At 29.7% G+C, this 18031-nt stretch overlaps 2 protein-coding genes across 3 annotated transcripts; one reads left to right on the top strand and one right to left on the bottom strand.

Annotated features, from left to right (window-relative positions):
• Window positions 1–4912: 4912 nt before the first annotated feature.
• Window positions 4913–7277, bottom strand: LOC131657318 (cell number regulator 6-like). 2 transcript variants are annotated; one of them, XM_058926731.1, is made up of 5 exons: window positions 7135–7277; window positions 6910–7013; window positions 5930–6044; window positions 5532–5800; window positions 4913–5386 (listed from the first exon to the last, which is right to left on the bottom strand). In XM_058926731.1, exons 2-5 carry the CDS (start codon window positions 7006–7008, stop codon window positions 5150–5152), a joined length of 720 nt encoding a protein of 239 aa, XP_058782714.1. In that variant the 5' UTR covers window positions 7009–7013; window positions 7135–7277; the 3' UTR covers window positions 4913–5149. The 2 variants fall into 2 exon arrangements, with proteins under 2 accessions (XP_058782714.1, XP_058782713.1); XM_058926730.1 differs by having other exon boundaries at window positions 6910–7008.
• Window positions 7278–12749: 5472 nt separating this feature from the next.
• On the top strand, window positions 12750–15896 carry LOC131657317 (derlin-1.2-like). The gene is made up of 6 exons (XM_058926729.1): window positions 12750–12963; window positions 13394–13467; window positions 14330–14423; window positions 14521–14649; window positions 14897–15057; window positions 15303–15896. The coding sequence occupies exons 1-6, from the start codon at window positions 12811–12813 to the stop codon at window positions 15535–15537; spliced, it is 846 nt and encodes a 281-aa protein (XP_058782712.1). The 5' UTR covers window positions 12750–12810; the 3' UTR covers window positions 15538–15896.
• The last annotated feature ends 2135 nt before the right edge of the window (window positions 15897–18031 follow it).

Here is an 18031-nt window from a genome sequence, read left to right as displayed (position 1 = left end):
CTAAATTAAATACAATAATAATAATATATAAGAAATAATAGTAATAAATGTGTACTATTAACATTGATTGTTTTTTCTTTATAATATTAATAATATTAATATTAATAATCTATTATTATTGTTGTCGCATTTTAACTCAAATACAATATCAGTATAAAGAAATTGTGGTAACCTTATTGTATAAAAATCTTATATGCTAAAAACTATTTTAAATTAATTATGACTTACAAATGAAAATGTGGTAACCTCATAATAAGTGGATATGCTATTTCAGTGTAATGAAAAATAATCTTTGTTACTTAAAACGCCCAACCCAATTTAAATTAATAAATCTAAACGTTATAAATGATAGAATTAATGACATGAAGTAAATTGACAACACTGCATGTTTTTGCTATTGTCTTCATGTTTATAAATTGTTGAAAACTTCATTATAGATAAAATTCGTAGTGTCCGAACACATTTCCTTCACCATCTAATAGTAATTTACCTTAAGTAAAAAAAAGATAATATTTTTCTAAATACAGATTTTTATTAAAATATCAAAGTTATCACCCTAACTACAATTATTCAAGACTCAAGGCTGCTAAGGGTAAACACCAACTAAGAACATAACTATTGCATTAGATGGATTAATAATGGAAAAAAATGTAGATAAAGTTGTTTGACTTTTACAAAGACATGATTTTGAAACTTTTTTAAGTCATCAATTCAACACGTAAAATGTAAAAAACTAAAAACACTAATCCAAGTGCAAAGAAATACTTTATAAAGTTTATGAGAGGAACATGTAGATGACAAAGAATGGTATACAAAGCAAACATTAACATAAAAGATAATACATAGAATGGTATTCAAAGCAAATTAATCATTTTTCAATATTTAAATCTCTTCCTTCCCCATAAAACCCAAAAAGTTATTTCCATACCTTATCTCTCTAAAACAAACAAACTACCATCGAACCACATATTTTTTCTTCAAAAGTGCATACTATTTTGCTTATCAAATTCAGAGTATAAAAAATCCCACTTTAAAATACATGTTCCCAAAATATTAATCACTTTATACAAACTTACTTCTAATAAAATCAAGTTTGCAAAATCTAATTTTGTCAGAGCCACACAGAGAGGAGACAAACAATCACAACTTAGAAAAACTATTAAGAGATAAAATAAAATCAACACGATCTATAATGAATAGAATTGATAGATAACCAAAAAATTATATGCTAATATTCTAAAATTGATCATATAACGAAAAAGCAAACAAAAACATCGTACAAAATTACGAAACAAAAAAACGATAATAATCAAATTTCGTAAAGTTACAACAGTATTGAAAAGAAGAAGAAAAAAATACAAATCAAACGAACACCAAAGCTTTAACAGATTCAATATTTTATACCTCGATAATAAGTCAATCGATTGAAACAAGAAAAATTGATATGAATATACTGCGTTAAAAGAGAAAAAAAAAGATAGATAGCACCGAATTAGAAAAAAAGTTAAAAGACAAAGCTACACCTCAGAATATGAAAAATTAGAAGATAGGAGAGAGAAAAAACGCAGTGAGGTTGATGGAGAAAAAGAGAGAAAAAAACGTGTTTGTATTGTTGTGTACGGTAAAGGAGAGAGTGAGAACTGTGAGTAATCGGTTCTACCCTTTATATAGCTTTTAAAGGTTTAGTGAGTGAAGAAATTGTGAGATGTGAGAAGGGTTTGTTGGCTTTGACAAGTAAGTAAGTTTGATTGTTGGTGTTCCCCAAATGACTCTTTATGCATCGAAAATGTATGTGAATTATTTTTGTTTGTTTTCAAAGCTCATTTGAATCAATCAATTATTATTAATATTAATAAATTAATTAATAAAATAATTAATGAAATAATAAAAAATAATAATAAGATATTATAAGAAACTTTCCTTTTATAGTAGAAATATAAATAGAAGAATGCATGAGAGAGTGCCAAGTGTCAAACTTGCCAAAATACTCATTTTGCTTTATTATATTGTATGATATACTAATTATTGGGTTCGCTTTGCTTATGTATGCAAAATAATAATAATTATTAATGTAGATGATTGTTAAAAAATAAAACGAGGGCATAAATAGAAATATAAGAAGATATTATGCATTCATTCCATTTCTTCTCTAAAGAGAGAAGATTGCAAAAAGCTGTGGGGCCCACGTTTTAAAGATCTCTCTCACCTATTTCTTTGCTCACCAAACAAGAGAAATACAACATTTCTCATCAACTTCTCTCTTTGCTAACTCTCTCCTTACAATTTCTCTTAAACCAAACATAGCATTAAAATGATCAAAGCATTGTTTAATCTTTACTATAACTCTTGATGTTTATAATGCTTTTATTTTATTTTTGTACTTTCATCTTCTTCGTAGTTTATGAGTATTTTAATTTTTTAGACGTTCATTAAAAAAACTAAAGTCCTTTTAATTTGTATACTTTATTTTGAAATGAAAGAAATTTTGTTGATGTTAAAATTAAATAAGCAACGGAATTAAAAAAGAGAGAGATAAGCAAAATAATTAAAAATAAAAAAGATAAGAGATAAAAGTATCACACAAGAGAATCAACTTAGTCCTGCTTAAATTATTTGACATACTTAAGTCTCTCTTTTTCATGTATACTTTTCTCTTTTAATATATTAATCGAGCAATAGCTCACATTTGTCTTAAAAATAAAAAAATTGAAGTTAAAAGACCTTGCCGCGATCTAATTCTGCCCCGTTTTTGTTTTTATTTTGAATTACACTTCATTAAGAAGAGAGACATCTCTCCATTAATAAGTCATTTTCTTAGGACTTTCTACCCTTGTTTTCTAAAGGGGAGTCAAAACCCTAAGAATCATACACAACAATGGTGATATCTTTTATTACATGTAATTGACAAGATTTTATAGGCAACATGTCAAGCAAGGTGTTATGTCAAGTTGTGAGACATCTTGTCTCGAAGTGGTTGTGTTGCTTCAGTGAAAAGCAAAATGTTAAGAAAAATGTCCTGCATTCTATGAGACATCTTGTCTCGAGTTGTTTGTTTGGCGCGCATGTTTGAATGAAATATATCTTGCACATTTGAGATTTGTTTCCTTTTATGTCCAATCAGAGATCTGATTGTTAAAGCGCGTTTTAGTTTAGAAAAATATTTCTCCTAAATCTAATTTACCAAGATTGAATTTAATATTCATATTTTTTTCAAGATTTGTTTCAATTAAGATTCATAATCAAAATTATGATAATAATCAAATTTAGGATAATTTATTATGTTCGCTTTTGATGTTCCATCTGCCTTCTTGCCAAATAATTCTACTGTACTGGGCTTTCTAGTTGGACTAATGTTGCTATTTAAGAAGATGTTCTCCTTTGTGAAGACTCATATCTATCACTATTAAGCTTTGTGTGTTTAATCATTATTGAGTATGTGTTTTGTTTTATTTTGTAATACTCTATTTCAGGGTCATATTGCTAAGTTAGGGGAATAGAGTATTTGAGTTGTATTAGTGATTCATCATTCATATACTTTTGTAGTTGTACTATCACATGAGAGAGTGTTTGAGTGAAAGTGAGAGGGGTCTCAAATTCAGGGGGAGCTTGGATCGAAGTTCACGGGTAGTATTAGGAAAAAAATACATTGAACTGAGAGAATTAATATAAGACCAATTTGTACTTCTGATTATTAAGAGTGATTTTCCTTTCATTGGGTTAATCCCCCAGACATAGGTGATTTTGCACTAATTAGGTAAACAATTTATGTGTTATTTAGTTTATGCTTTTATCCTTACTGTTATACATACTTATTGACATACACGTTGTTCAAGCATTGTATCTGACATCCTATTGTTAGTAGAACAGAGTTTCAATTGGCATCAGAGCAGACACCTTGTTCACGTAGGGTGAGCTCCAAGATTTTCACTACATTCTGTTCAAAATTAACAATGTTAAAAAAAGATCAGTTAATCAACCACCTATTATTGATAGTACAAACTATGATTATTAGAAGGCTCGCATGGTTTTCTTTATCAAGTGTATGGATAACAAGACTTGGAAAGTAATCATAAATGGATGGACTTATCCAAAGGTTACAATTGAAACTACATTGAATCACACCTCAATATTGAGAACTTAGGCTTCTAAAAATTCTATACTTCAGAAGGTAATGATTCTACAGCACGTATCACGCCTCAACAAAATGGGATTGTTGAGCGTAAGAATCACACACTTAAATAAATGGCTAGAGTCATGCTTCATGCCAATAATCTACTATATCACTTTTGGGAAGAAGCAATAAAAATTTCTTTCCATATCTACAATCGTGTAACCATTCGACTTACCTTTAACTAATGAGCATGTTTGGACGAATAGTGTGTTTAAATTGTAAGTGAATGGGTGACTATCATTACTCTTAAAAAAATTGTGCAATTTAATTGTGTTCTATGAAGCAACAATAATATGTCAACATCGATAATAATTTTTAAAAAATAAATAAATAAATTAAATGTATCACAAATATCGGTATCATATCGGTGTCAATGTCATCGACATGAACATGTCTTCTTTTCGAGGTGTCATTGCTACAAAAGTTGTGGTTGTAATTTGCAAGGCATGCAACCATACTCTCCCAACAAAAATGACATTTTATAAGTTAAAAGCTATTTCAACCCTTCATTTTCCTTTCAATGATTTTAAGTCTATTAGTGTATGCTTTGCTAAAAACAACTTGTATTTTGTTTATTTGGTTGTGCTTCCTAATATTGTTTATATATTACGTATGGGATTGTGTCGTGAAACGCATGAATCAAATAATTTTTTATTTCAAAATTGTTCTAAAGACATAGAAATACAAAAGTTATTTTTTTAATCTTCATAATGAAATTTTAGCAGACAAATCAAGAAAGTATTTTGGTTGAAGTCTAATTCAACATGCATTAAATTGTGAATTTTCATCTTAACAAGTCATTGCAACAAATCTATGAAACACGGCACCGATAATGACACGGACACACTTTTTTTAGAGGTATCGGTGCTAGAGAGAGATATACATGTCCAAAGCAAAAGTATAAAACAATAATTCTCTATCAAGCAAAATTCCAAAATTCATGTCACTCTTTTGGATGCTAACAATGGTAGTAAGACTTTATAGAGCCTGCATTTCTAAACTAGTATGCTCACTGTTGTTAGCAGAAGAGGAGGAGGATGATCCAGCACTTTCCTTTTCACCGGTAGACTTCATTTCTTGAATCGGAGGCGCGTTTACGAGGGTCGTTTCTGAGGAAAGACTCTCCGAGAGGCGTCCCTTCATTTCCCTGTGCTCTTGACACAAGGCACACCAGTGCATGAAGCAGTGGACACAACAAGGATCAGCGGGAGAATTCTGAAGTCATCAAAAGGGTAAGACAATTGTTAAGAAAGACGAGATTTTGACTCTCTGCCATGGACCGCCATCGACAACACTGACGTCGGCAATAATCAAATGCAATATTTACGAGTACAAGTGAAGAAGAAATACAAACACATACCTCTAAGTGATAATTCTTCTGCAAGGTTTGCCGAACCTGACCGGTGTATATGCCACACATCCACCAAGTAAAAAACAAACCCTCCACAATGAGAAATGATGTCCCTGGGTCAATTATACCATTCAAGATTGCAGTTGCCGTCGCCAGAGCGATTCCACCCTCGATAAAAATGGCATGACAAATGCATGGTGCATTCCAAGTAGCGTCTTCATACAAGCTTTCTACATTGCGGCCAAATAAAACACAGGGACAAAACAGTCCTGTCAAACCTGCAATTATGGTCGAACGGTAACAAAAGCAAGCGGTTTCTTGCTTAGTCATCACAGTAACGAATACTGAATAATATATTACAGTTTGATTCGAGCAAATTTTGACGGTTTGGTCATGCATTAACTTACAACTATCTCTATCTTCAAAACATCCACAAATCCCGGTCATCCAAGGCTCATCAGCAGGAGGTGCATAGCTTTCTGGTAGTGCCTGTCCACATTCCATGCACTTCGGAACCGCCAACTGCAGAGTATTACAGAAATTAAGCGACTGCCCGTATAATAAACTAAAATCAAAACTGACCCAAAGCTACATTCCTTCATACAAACACAGATTTAGAGAACAGTCCTTCATGCCAACAATAATAGCTACATTCATTGACATCCATACAATAAAACAAGCAAATGAAACCGTACAAATCATTGAACAGTAAACACTTATCTGAATCATCTGACACGTGTTGTATGAGTATCATCATACGGGTGTTGGATACGATTCAAAAAGTGTCGAAGAAAAGAAAAAAGACCTTTTTTTGGGACATTTGTTTGACTTTTCTGGCACTCATGTGACTTTTCCGACACGTGTCGTGCGGGTGTCATACAAGTGACGAACACCGATGCGCATGGTTTCAAATTGCGGTCTGCAACCGCAATTGCAGATGCAATATTGCTGATGCAGTAGTCTCCGCAACCGCATTGAACTGCAATTGCAGTGTGATATAAAATCACGAGTTTGACCGCATTAGGAACCACATCAGACAACTTCGTCCATGTATCTTAAAGTATTTCCCTCAAAACTATAAACTTTTGAATCTCAATACTCAATTTGCTTCTAACATAATAAAAAACCTTAACATTATCTTTTTTTAAACGGTGTATTCCAAACATCTCCCAATCAAAAATCACGTCGCAATTGCCGCAATATGCATCGCAGCAACCGCAATTTAAAACAATAGTCAACATGTTATTCTCAGTGTCATGTCTGATGTCTGCGTTCGTGTCAGAGTTTCAAGTTAGACAGATTCTATGTAATTCACTAAACAATACCTAACAATCTAGAAATCAATATTGAAAAACATGAAAAGAAAATTGCAATTCAAAGTTCAAACCTGAGGAACCTCAATAGGCTGATTGAGTTCACCAGGATTGATATCTTCATGAGGTTTTTGCTCTTTAGTCAGCTTCACGTAATGGCTCCGTTCCTCCATCTGATCTAACACACAAACCAAATCCAAAACACAAAATATGAAATCAACAAGAAAATCAAATGAATCACAAAAAATTAACTTTAGATCTAAATGAATACTAGATTGCAGTTTGGCATAATGGGTCACCTTTGATGAGAGATTCTAATGGAAAATGAAGATCTGAAAATGAAGTTTCAAAGTTGGGACATGGCGTACTAGGAACGGTACGAGAAAAAAAACATTGAAATGAAAATATGAGCAAAGTTTGTCGGAAAAAAAAAACTAAATGTTTTTTTTTTTTTTTTTTGAAAAAAATCTTTTTTTCTTTTGGTATAAAGAAGAATTAATAATTTTAAAATGTTATTATTTTTAAATGATTTTGACCGATTGAATTTTTAAATCATAAAAGGACACCTTTATATTTTTATATAGGTAAAAGTGTATTTTTTGAAATGGCAATTATTGAATTTTTAATGAAATAATTAAGTTTAAAAAAAAATCTCGTGTTTCAAAAAAAAAAATTGTTATACAAAACAGAGAGACGTCAATCTAATTTGCAACACTGTATAATATATAAGTAGAGACGTCATTAAACTGACGATAATGTACAAACACATAATAGAAAGAGTGTACATTATCGTTAATTGAATCGGTGTATCCTCCTATGTGTTTGTAGACTATCGTTAATTAGATTGAGGTTTCATCCTATGCGTTGTACATTATCGCCAATTGATTTAACGCCTCATTTACCTTGTTAATTTTAGGAATTATTAAAATAAATTATTATTTTAATATAAAAAATTGGTTATGATTTTAATTTGTGTGTTTATATGAGATTTAGCTCGTTTGCTAAGGTTTTCATTATATTCTCAATGGATTTTAGTCTTTTCTTAATTGAATAATTAATTTTCAATTTGCTCTTATTAATAGAACAAAAAAAAGTATCATTCCTCTGACGTTTGATAAAGACCATCTAGTTACTCCTTGTAATATTCTATATCTTCTTAAGGACTTTTTTCGTTGTCAGTTGAGACAAATTGAATTTCTAAATACTCTATTTGTTGTCAGTTGTGACAAATATAGTAGTTAGTGAACTTAGAAAAGATTAATTTTTACTCAATTCAATTGACATTTACTAGTTGGAACAAGAAGAGAAGAAGAGAAAGGAGAAAGAAGAAAACAGAAAGAAAGAGGAGAAAATGAGGAGGAAGAGAGAAAGAAGAAGAAAGCTCATGGAATGGTCACCATCATCATCATCACCAACTTCATCTCAATTTCTCCATCATCTTCATCATTTAGAGGTGGGTTCCTAGTTAGACCTAGTTTTGGATGGGAAAATTATGATTTTGGAATTAGGTTTTGGTGTGAAATCTTACTATATGTTAAGTTGATGTTAATTGTTTTGTTATGTTCTTGTTTCTTGAAGTTGTGGCTCATGATCATATGAATTTGTGTTAGTCTATGATTTGGAATTGTTTAGGATGGTTAAGGTTGGAAGGGGATGTGTTTAGAAGTGATATTTTTGGGGAAAATTGCAGTGACAATCAATTGCAGTGATGAATCAATCGATTGTCTTCATGAATGTTTGAAGATTTTCTGAGTTTTTATACATGACAACCAATTGTCACAGAAGTACAATCGTTTGTCTTATCCAGATTTTCAGTTTTCACGTTTGACAGAGATTTGAGGAAGTTTTAGACAACCGATTATACCTTTATGACAATCGATTGCTTCTCCGTTTTTGTTATAAAATGAGTTCTGTAACTCCGTTTTGGACGCGGTCATATGCGTTGGAAAGCTAACACAGAGAAATATAATATAGTGGATTTTCTATGATTTAATTCGATTATACTTTTCCCGTTGAGTCCAGTTAACCCCACCATATGATGATCAAACATACGGTTACAACGTGAAACCTTCGCATATGGTTTATTTAACAAGTTAGGTGAGGAACTTGTGAGGAAAACATATATAAATACCAAATATTACTTGATTGGGAATGTCATACTATCATGTATATTTTGGTTGAAATATTAAATAGTTGAAATAAACTATTAATATTTATTAAAATGGTTGAAATAATTATTAATATTAATATTTAGGCTAAATTACAGTTTTTGTCCTCCTATTTTGATCAATTCACGAAATAAGTCCCCCTATTTATTTTTTTAAACAATTTTGGTCCTCCGTATCCATTTTTTGTCCAAAAAATGTTGATTTTTCAATTTTATGTATTCGTGGCATACTTTTAGAACGAGAGAGAATGTAGAGAGCGTTTTTTAGAGAATGAGAGAGATGAACGAACAAGCTAAAAGAAAACGAAGACGTTTAGAGAAGATGATTAAAGGAAGAACATATCGTCAATAATTAATATTTCTCATTTCAGGTCAATAAAAGTATGCTACATATCTTAAAAAATAGTACACAGCAGTGTTTTTTAAATGAAAAATGGATATGGGGGACCAAAAGTGTTTAAAAAATACATAGGGGGACTGATTTCATGAGTTAGCCGAAATAGGGGGACCAAAAATGTAATTTAGCCTAATATTTATTTAAATGGTTGAAATAAATTATTAAATAAACTAAATAAATTACTTATTGTCAAAAAATTAAATATTTAAAATATTTAAGAGACTAATTATTTAATTTTTTTTTGAAATATTATATAATAAACTAATTTTTATTTGATATCATTACTTACTATTTTATAATTATTTCATTTTATATTTGAGTTTTATTTTTATTTTCATAATATTAATATTATTAAAAAATTTATTAAATATTTCAACCATTATATATTAAATAATTATTTTATATTATTTCAACTATTTTATATTTCAGCTATTAATATATCAACTATTAATATTTAAAATATATAATTTATTAAATGTCTAGTCTATTAAATATTTCAACTATTGAATATTTCAAATATCAATATTTAATAAATTATTTAATACTTCAACTATTAATATTTAATAAATTATTTAATATTTTAACTATTAATGGTTATATATTCTAGTAAGTATTAAATATTTAATTTATATTATTTCAACTATTTATTATTTGAACTATTAATATTTCAACTATTTAATCTATTAAATAATTGTTTTGTTAAATATTTTAACTATTTATTATTTTGATTATTTAATTTATTAAATAATTATATTATTAAATGATTATTTCAAATTTTAATATTTCAACCATATATAAATTATTTGAAGTTTCAATTAAATTAAATAATTATTTAATAATTTATTAAATATTAAAAAATAATATGTATTTTTGTTGTAATATAACAAATGAAATGGTTATTTCAGGTAATTGCAAATGTCATGGGTTCAAACTCTCTTGGAGTCAAGTTTTAAGATAAACATATATTCTTGCATAACTTAAAATTAAATTTGCATATAATAATTTAAAATTAAAGGGAGAAAAAAGTTTGAATTACAGGTAAAATTTATTCATTTCATCCTTCATTCCTTGTATTAATGTATTTTTTGGACTGAAAATATGAACGTGGAATTCGGATATGCATCTCAACGACGTTTGGTGTAGTTCGGATATGCATCTTCGAATGATCCTGATAGTTTGAGTTTTAAAGTTATTTTTCTGTTATTGGTGGTATTATATATACTTGAATATGTTTTCCAAATCTATTGTGAGTGTGGATATCAAACCGGTCGAAGTGAAGCAAGATGTTAAACCGGATGAAGTGAATGATGATGTTAAAATGGGTACTTGACCGATTGTTGTTGAGGTAGATGTCTGTGCACAATTTACAAATAAAGAAGCATTTATTGTTCGTGAATATATGTTATAATGGGTCCGTATAGAGGCCGGAAAATTGGGGTTTGGGGTTGTAATCAAAAGATCTAACAATGGTTCGTATAAAATACAAGCATTTGTAACAATGACATGCGAAAGAAGTGACATGTACCAACCACAAATTAGGAACTTAAAACGAGATGACACTGAATCAAGAAAATGTGAGTGTCTATTTAACTTGCACGTATATTGTATGACAGATGTATGACAGATGACACGTAGAAATTTAATGTGATTTATGGTATACTTAATCATGCCTTTACTAATAAGCTAGTTGGTCATCCCATTGTATGTCGCCTTCTTCTGAAGAAAAGGGAACTTGTTTTAGACATGACATTAAACATGGTGGCGCCGAAAAACCTTCTTGCATATTTGAAACGGAAAAGACCTCTAAATGTTTCGAATATCAAGAAAATATACAATGTGCGTGCTTAAAACAACAAGGCAGTAAGAGGACTAAGATCTGAGATGCAACAACTATTGAAGCTTTTGGAAGATGACAACTATGTTTCTAAGTACATAGTTTGTGAGGATAAAGTCACCGTTCAAGATATATTTTGGAGTCATCCCAATCCCATCAATTTATTGAACACATTTCCCACCGGCTCATAATTGATTCAACTTACAAAACAAACAAGTATAGACTTTCACTGTTAAAAAGTGTTGGTGTTACTTCTATGAAGATGAATTTTTCATTTGGTTTTTCAATTTTGGAATCCGAAAAAGAGGACAATGTTAAATGGGCTTTTGAAATGTACAAGACTATGTTGAAGGACAAAGAAAACATATCACAAGTAATAATCATTGATCGAAGCACTGCACTAATAGTATGATAAGGTTTGTAAGGTCCTAATTGATCTACAACTTCTATAAATTGAGTCCCTTATTTCATTTTCTTTCCATAAACCAGAATGAATACATATCATCATATTATACTTGTGTATTTCAATGGCACAAATCTTCCACTTCAATTTAGGGTCTCGGAGGACATACTTCTCGTCGATATGATATTTAGACAGAATACTCTCCTGCAATATCTTGAAAATTAAAGAGTTGTTAAGCTCGAATACCGTTCACCCTCGATTGACAACGAAGGGAAGATATAATTCATCATGCTTGAACTGAAGACGGATGATGATTTAAAGATTATGTGGCAAACCTTTTATCGTTACTCAACAAATGGTCCAATTGAAGTGGATGCGACGATTACAAGATCAACTAAAGATATTATAAGGATATTGCAATGTCCTGAATCACCCGTTTGTAATGACATGTAATGTTAAATTTATGTTAAGGTTAACAATTATCTATGTAATATTTATATTGAACTGACAAAGAATACTCTGGAGATACGTCTCCGAAAGACTCTCTAAATAGTAATCTATGAGATATTAAGGAGATACATCTCCAAATTAACCTTTTATGCATACAGAGAAGTATCTCTAAACTAAATCTCCAAATGGCTGTTTCTCAGCCATTTAAGCTAAGCTAAGTTGTGTGTGAAAAAAGTATCTTCTATTTAAGCTAAGCTAAGTTGTGTGTGAAAAAAGTATCTTCTAATATATAATATAAAGTCATTTCCATATGTTGGCTTCCACATCCTAAGCTACCTGCTTAAGGCTAAAAAAAAATCCTACATTTTACAAAACCTTTGACGTTTTTTTCTTGGCTTTCTATTAACAAAGTTTATAAAATTCAATGAGCCTAAAATATATTTATTGCTTGTCACAATCTTATTAAGGAATGACAACTCAACTAATTGGCGTAGAAAGAGTAATGGCAAAGACTAGTCTATACAAAGATTATTTCAAAGTCAACAAGTCAACTCAAATGTTGCCAAGCAAGAAAAAACACATTGGAGTATCATTTGGGGTTAGACTTAGACTTTTAAATGCATAATAATCTCTTCTTCCATAATCACCACTATGAAGTGCATATTTAAACAAATCTTCATATCTAGTTCTTCATATCATGTTCTAACACTCATTTCATTCAATAATGTCTACACCTGCAGAGTACTACCGGTCTCTACCACCTGTGAGCAAGGCCTATGGAGTAGCATGTTTGATGACAACAGCTGCATATTATCTCAATCTTTATGATCCATGGAACATAGCACTTTTTTATGGACTAGTGTTTAAACGCTTTCAGGTTTGTATAATCCAAAAATATTCATCATCCTTAACATAGCCGTCTCAAATTTTTAGAATCTATGTGTAGGTTAGTCGCAGCACCGATACCTCTGAAAAAAGACATATCAGTATCTTGTCAGACACCTAGACTGACACCTGTGAATACGTTTAATTTATTCATTTTTTTCAAATTATTACTGATGTCGTTGTTTGGTGTCGGAGTCGTATTCGAGGTGTCCGTGATTCATAGGTCATTGTTTTAACGGTCATAATATTTTTTGAGATCATATCATATTTAATTACGTTTTAATATTAATAAATTTTGATCCCTATGCAGTAGAGTAGGTAGCCTGCCTTGTCTAACACGTCCTCGTAGACGGCCCTGATTCTTAACCAAGGATCTATATCGTTTTAATTTTTCTTTGTTTGTTTGTTTATATTTGTTACAGGTTTGGAGGGTTATCACAAATTTCTTCTTTCTTGGACCATTTTCATTTCCATTTGCAGCTCGTCTCATAATGATGTAAATAGATTCTCTGACTTGTACATCTCATTCTTATGATCATAAATTACACCATTTGTTAGAACAACCGATAACAAAAGATAAAAGAAGTAAAGTGCAAAACAAAGAACACTTAATATTTTGTTATACCCTTAATCAAATTGTTTACTTCTGCGACCATGATTTTGAATTGCAGTTGCAATTTGGTCATTGTGACTGTTGCGATGCGTATAATATTAGGTATGACAACATAATCTATCGTACGTGTGCAGATTAATATGAATATGTGCTGAGTTTGACGGATCGATAATGGAAACATTAATATCCGTTTATTTCTTCTTATACTTATTATTTATTATTAATAATTTAGAATATATTAAATATATGATAAATGTATAAAATTGAGTCTTGATCGAGAGATGCTAGAAATAGACGCTTGAGAGAGCGTTAAATTAAGATTTTTCATTTCATTACAGGAAGATTAGGATGTGAAATTATAAAATTTTAATTTTTGGGAGAAGAATTCAACTAATGTGGTCAAAATTGTGGTATGATGGGATCAAGGTTTTAAAAAAACTGTATGCAACTGCGAAAACGGCCGTTACAAAACCGTTTCGGCAGATATCGATACCGTTATCACTGTTTTATTTGTTAAAGAATAAATTGTGGTTAATTCACACCACGACAACACAACCAGGGTCGTGATATCTGTACCGACCAAAATCACGAAAATCTTAACGCGACTGCAAGTTACACCCTAGATAGAAGTGTAGAGGCTATCTCATTAGCAATATTGCATCTGCCTTACATTATTACTAAGCTTATTCAAATACTACAATATAAATTACAATAATAACAATGGTTTGAATATTGAATTTTACAGAGCAAAATATGGTGTTTCATTGGAAAGAGGGCCATTTGATAAGAGAACTGCAGATTATGTTTGGATGTTGATATTTGGTGCACTCTCACTTCTGGTATATGTTTCAATAAATACAGTTTTTATATAGTAACTTTTTTCATTTGTTGATTTTTTTTATGTTCCTATTATTTAGTTTCATTCTGTTCTCATAGGTGATGAGTGCTGTGCCATATTTATGGTCTCCATTCATGGGAGTTTCTTTAGTTTTCATGATTGTCTATGTTTGGAGCCGTGAATTTCCAAATGCAAGAATCAACATTTATGGTTTGGTATCATTGAAGGTATCTAAATTTCTCTGTAGCACCAACACCTCTGACTCTGAAAAAAATGTGTATGCGTTTCTGTGTCAGACACCAATACCAACTCTTGTGATTGTTTTTTATCTTTTCATTTTTTTCAAATTATTACTTATGTCGTTGTGTCAGTGTCGGTATCGTATTCGAGGTGTCTGTGCTTTATAGATCAATTTCTCAATCACACTTGTTATGTTTTAAGACTCTCTCCTTAAGTTGATTTTGTTATGTATAGGGTTTTTACCTTCCATGGGCTATGCTAGCTCTTGATTTGATATTTGGAAACCCTTTAAAGCCAGACATTCTAGGAATGGTTGCAGGACACTTATATTACTTCTTAACCGTTCTTCATCCACTTGCTGGTGGAAAGTTCAAGTTCAACACTCCTCTCTTAGTGTATCCTTTTCTTTTAAATCAAATTTTGTACATGATTTTTTTTTGTCTGTAGACGAAATGGTAATAACCGTGAACAGTAAGATTCGAACCCTGGTAATTGCGGCCAACCTAACAGTATCGGCTTCTGTCAGTTAAGTTAGAATTTGCGGACTTGTACATGGCATATACTCGAGTGATAAAGTTCATAACAATAAGTTAATTAATATATAGATACATTTTTATAGTCCTTAACTTATGTAAACTAGTCACAAAGTAGTGGCATATTGGGGAGAAGGTACTCAAATGAATGCACCAGTGGAATCTAATCCTTCAGCTGGAATTGTGTTTAAAGGAAGAAGCAATCGTCTTGGAGGAACTCAAACAACAACAAGAACCACTTCTCATGAAACAAGTGACAATGCTGCTGCTTCTTCTCCTGAGCAGCAGAATCAGGGTGATGGAGTTGCTTTTCGCGGAAAAAGTTATCGTTTAAATGGATGATTGTATATGTTATATAACATGATGCTTTAAAAACTATACTGAAATTAGTCGGTTTAATCGGTTAAACTATATATAAATGGTGTAATTTGATTTTTCGTCTCGTTGGTTCGATGTCTGATTTAGCCAACACAACTACCATAACCCCATCCAAACAATGTCTCCTTCTTAATGTTGCCGTCACCTTTAAATTGTATCTAACCAACCACCGGACTTGGAAGTCAAGTCACCACTCTTCTATATGCCGTCCAAAACATGGGCATATTTATTGATGCAACTATATTATCCAAGATAATCAAAAGTGGATGATTGGATTCCAGTTAAACTGTTTATAAAAAATAAATAAATAACTTTTGTTTATGTATAAAAATAATAATACACAAGAATAATAATATTTTTGAAAAAATATAAATTTTTTTTACTAATAATTTCATAATAATTAACTTTTGATATTTTATTTCATTTTTATAGTTTTTTATATTTTTAAATATTTATTTTAAAATACTTAAATATTAATAAATAAAATAACACGAAAGTATTTAAAATATCTCAAACCTCCTTATTTTGTGTTCAAGAAATGCACTTTACTCTAAAGTAATTAATTTTAATTTTTTTTATACGATAATAAGTAAAATTTCAAAACTGAGACAATATATTTGGTAAGTCCAAGTCTTTTATTTTAATATAATAATAATAAATCAATAATTTATTGGATATTTTATATTATTATATAAAATTCACTTTCATTCATCAAATAATAGAAAACTACAAAGTAAATCGAGAATAGTTTTTACTTTAACTTTTTTATTTAGTTTCTTTATATTATTGTGTACTAAAGTACTTCGAAAAGGAAGAAGGAAATTAAGGGTCTGTTTGGTAAAAATAGCGGTTGACTGATAAGCTAGCTGATAGCTTATAGCTTATGACTGATGGCTGATGACTGATGACTTATAGCTTATACCGGATGGTTGAGACTGATAGCTTATAAGCTCATTGAAGTGTTTGGTAAAATTAGCGGTTCAATTAACTTATAAATGTAAAATGACATAAAAAGTTGTCTAAATTTATGTTTTTTTGATTTTTCAAATGACTTTCTTATATATAAATCTTGATTCTTTTAGATTTTTTCTTTACCCACCTCCCTATGGGGGTCACCCCAGCGAAAACCCCTTTTTACCCTGCTTCGGAAATGCATTTCCGAAATATTTTTTTTCTAAATTTTTCCAGACTTCGGAAGTGCATTTCTGAAAAAATCCCAAAAATTGGGATTTTGACTAATTCGGAGATGCATTTCCGAAACAACAAAAAAAAATCTTAAAAAATTTCAAAAATTAATTTTTAGGATATTAATTAATTCACATATCATAAATTTGATATAATTTATGAGTAATGAATAATAATAATTATATATTTTGATATAATTTATGAGTTATGAATAATAGCTATTATATATTTCTATCCTGATTCATATTTTAAAATTTAAAATAATTTTAATTAAAAAAATTAAAATAATTTCACTTATAAAATAGGTTATAATTTTTTATTTATATATTTATAATAATTGTTATATATTTATAAAAAAAATGAGTGTTTTAATTTATATATTTATATAATAATTATAATAATTATTATATATTTATAAAAATTATTATATATTTATATATTTATATAATAATTATTATATATTAATTATAAATATATTTATATATTTATATAATAATTATAAAAATTAAAAAAATGAGTGTTTTAATTTATAATAATTATTATATATTTATATATTTATATATTAATTATTATATATTTATATATTTATATATTAATTATTATATATTTATATATTATATATTTATATAAGTTAAAAATTATTTTTAACTTTAAAATTGTATAGGAAATTTTGATTCACCTTGATTTTACTGATTAACCTTCATTTTATTGATTCACCTTGATTTTATACCTATTAATTGTTTTGATTCACCTTGATTTTAATTTTTTAATAATTATTGAATTCTTTCGGAAGTGTATATCCAAAAAAAACATTCCAAGACCAATTTGGTCTTGGAATATTTCGGATATGCATCTCCGAAGACACCCCCTCCAAAAAAAAGGTGTTTTCGGAAATGCATCTCCGAAAACCCAAAAAAGGGGTGTTTTCGGAAATGCATCTTCGAAAACACCTTTTTTTCGTGTTTTCGGAAGTGCATTTCCGAAATAAGACAAATTTTGAAAAAAAAAAAGCGTTTCGAAAATGCATTTCCGAAGTGAGGGTATTTTGGGTTTTTCATCGGAGGTGATCTAAAAAAGAGGGAGGTAGGGAAAGAAATTTCCTTCTTTTAAATGTCGGTTTTCAGATTCAAATAAACTAGTTAGGGTTCCAATTCTCAGCTGAACGACCAATCGTGGTTTGAATTTTGATTACCATGATAATATCTCAAACTTCCACAATTATTAATGATAATGTGTCAAACCCAAATTCAAAATATACAAACTTCCAATATTA

Source organism: Vicia villosa, linkage group LG3 (genome assembly GCF_029867415.1).
Source record: "Vicia villosa cultivar HV-30 ecotype Madison, WI linkage group LG3, Vvil1.0, whole genome shotgun sequence".
Classification (NCBI taxonomy): Eukaryota; Viridiplantae; Streptophyta; class Magnoliopsida; order Fabales; family Fabaceae; genus Vicia; species Vicia villosa.
Note: the sequence above shows the minus strand (reverse complement) of the source record. Positions and strands in the feature narration are given on the sequence as shown.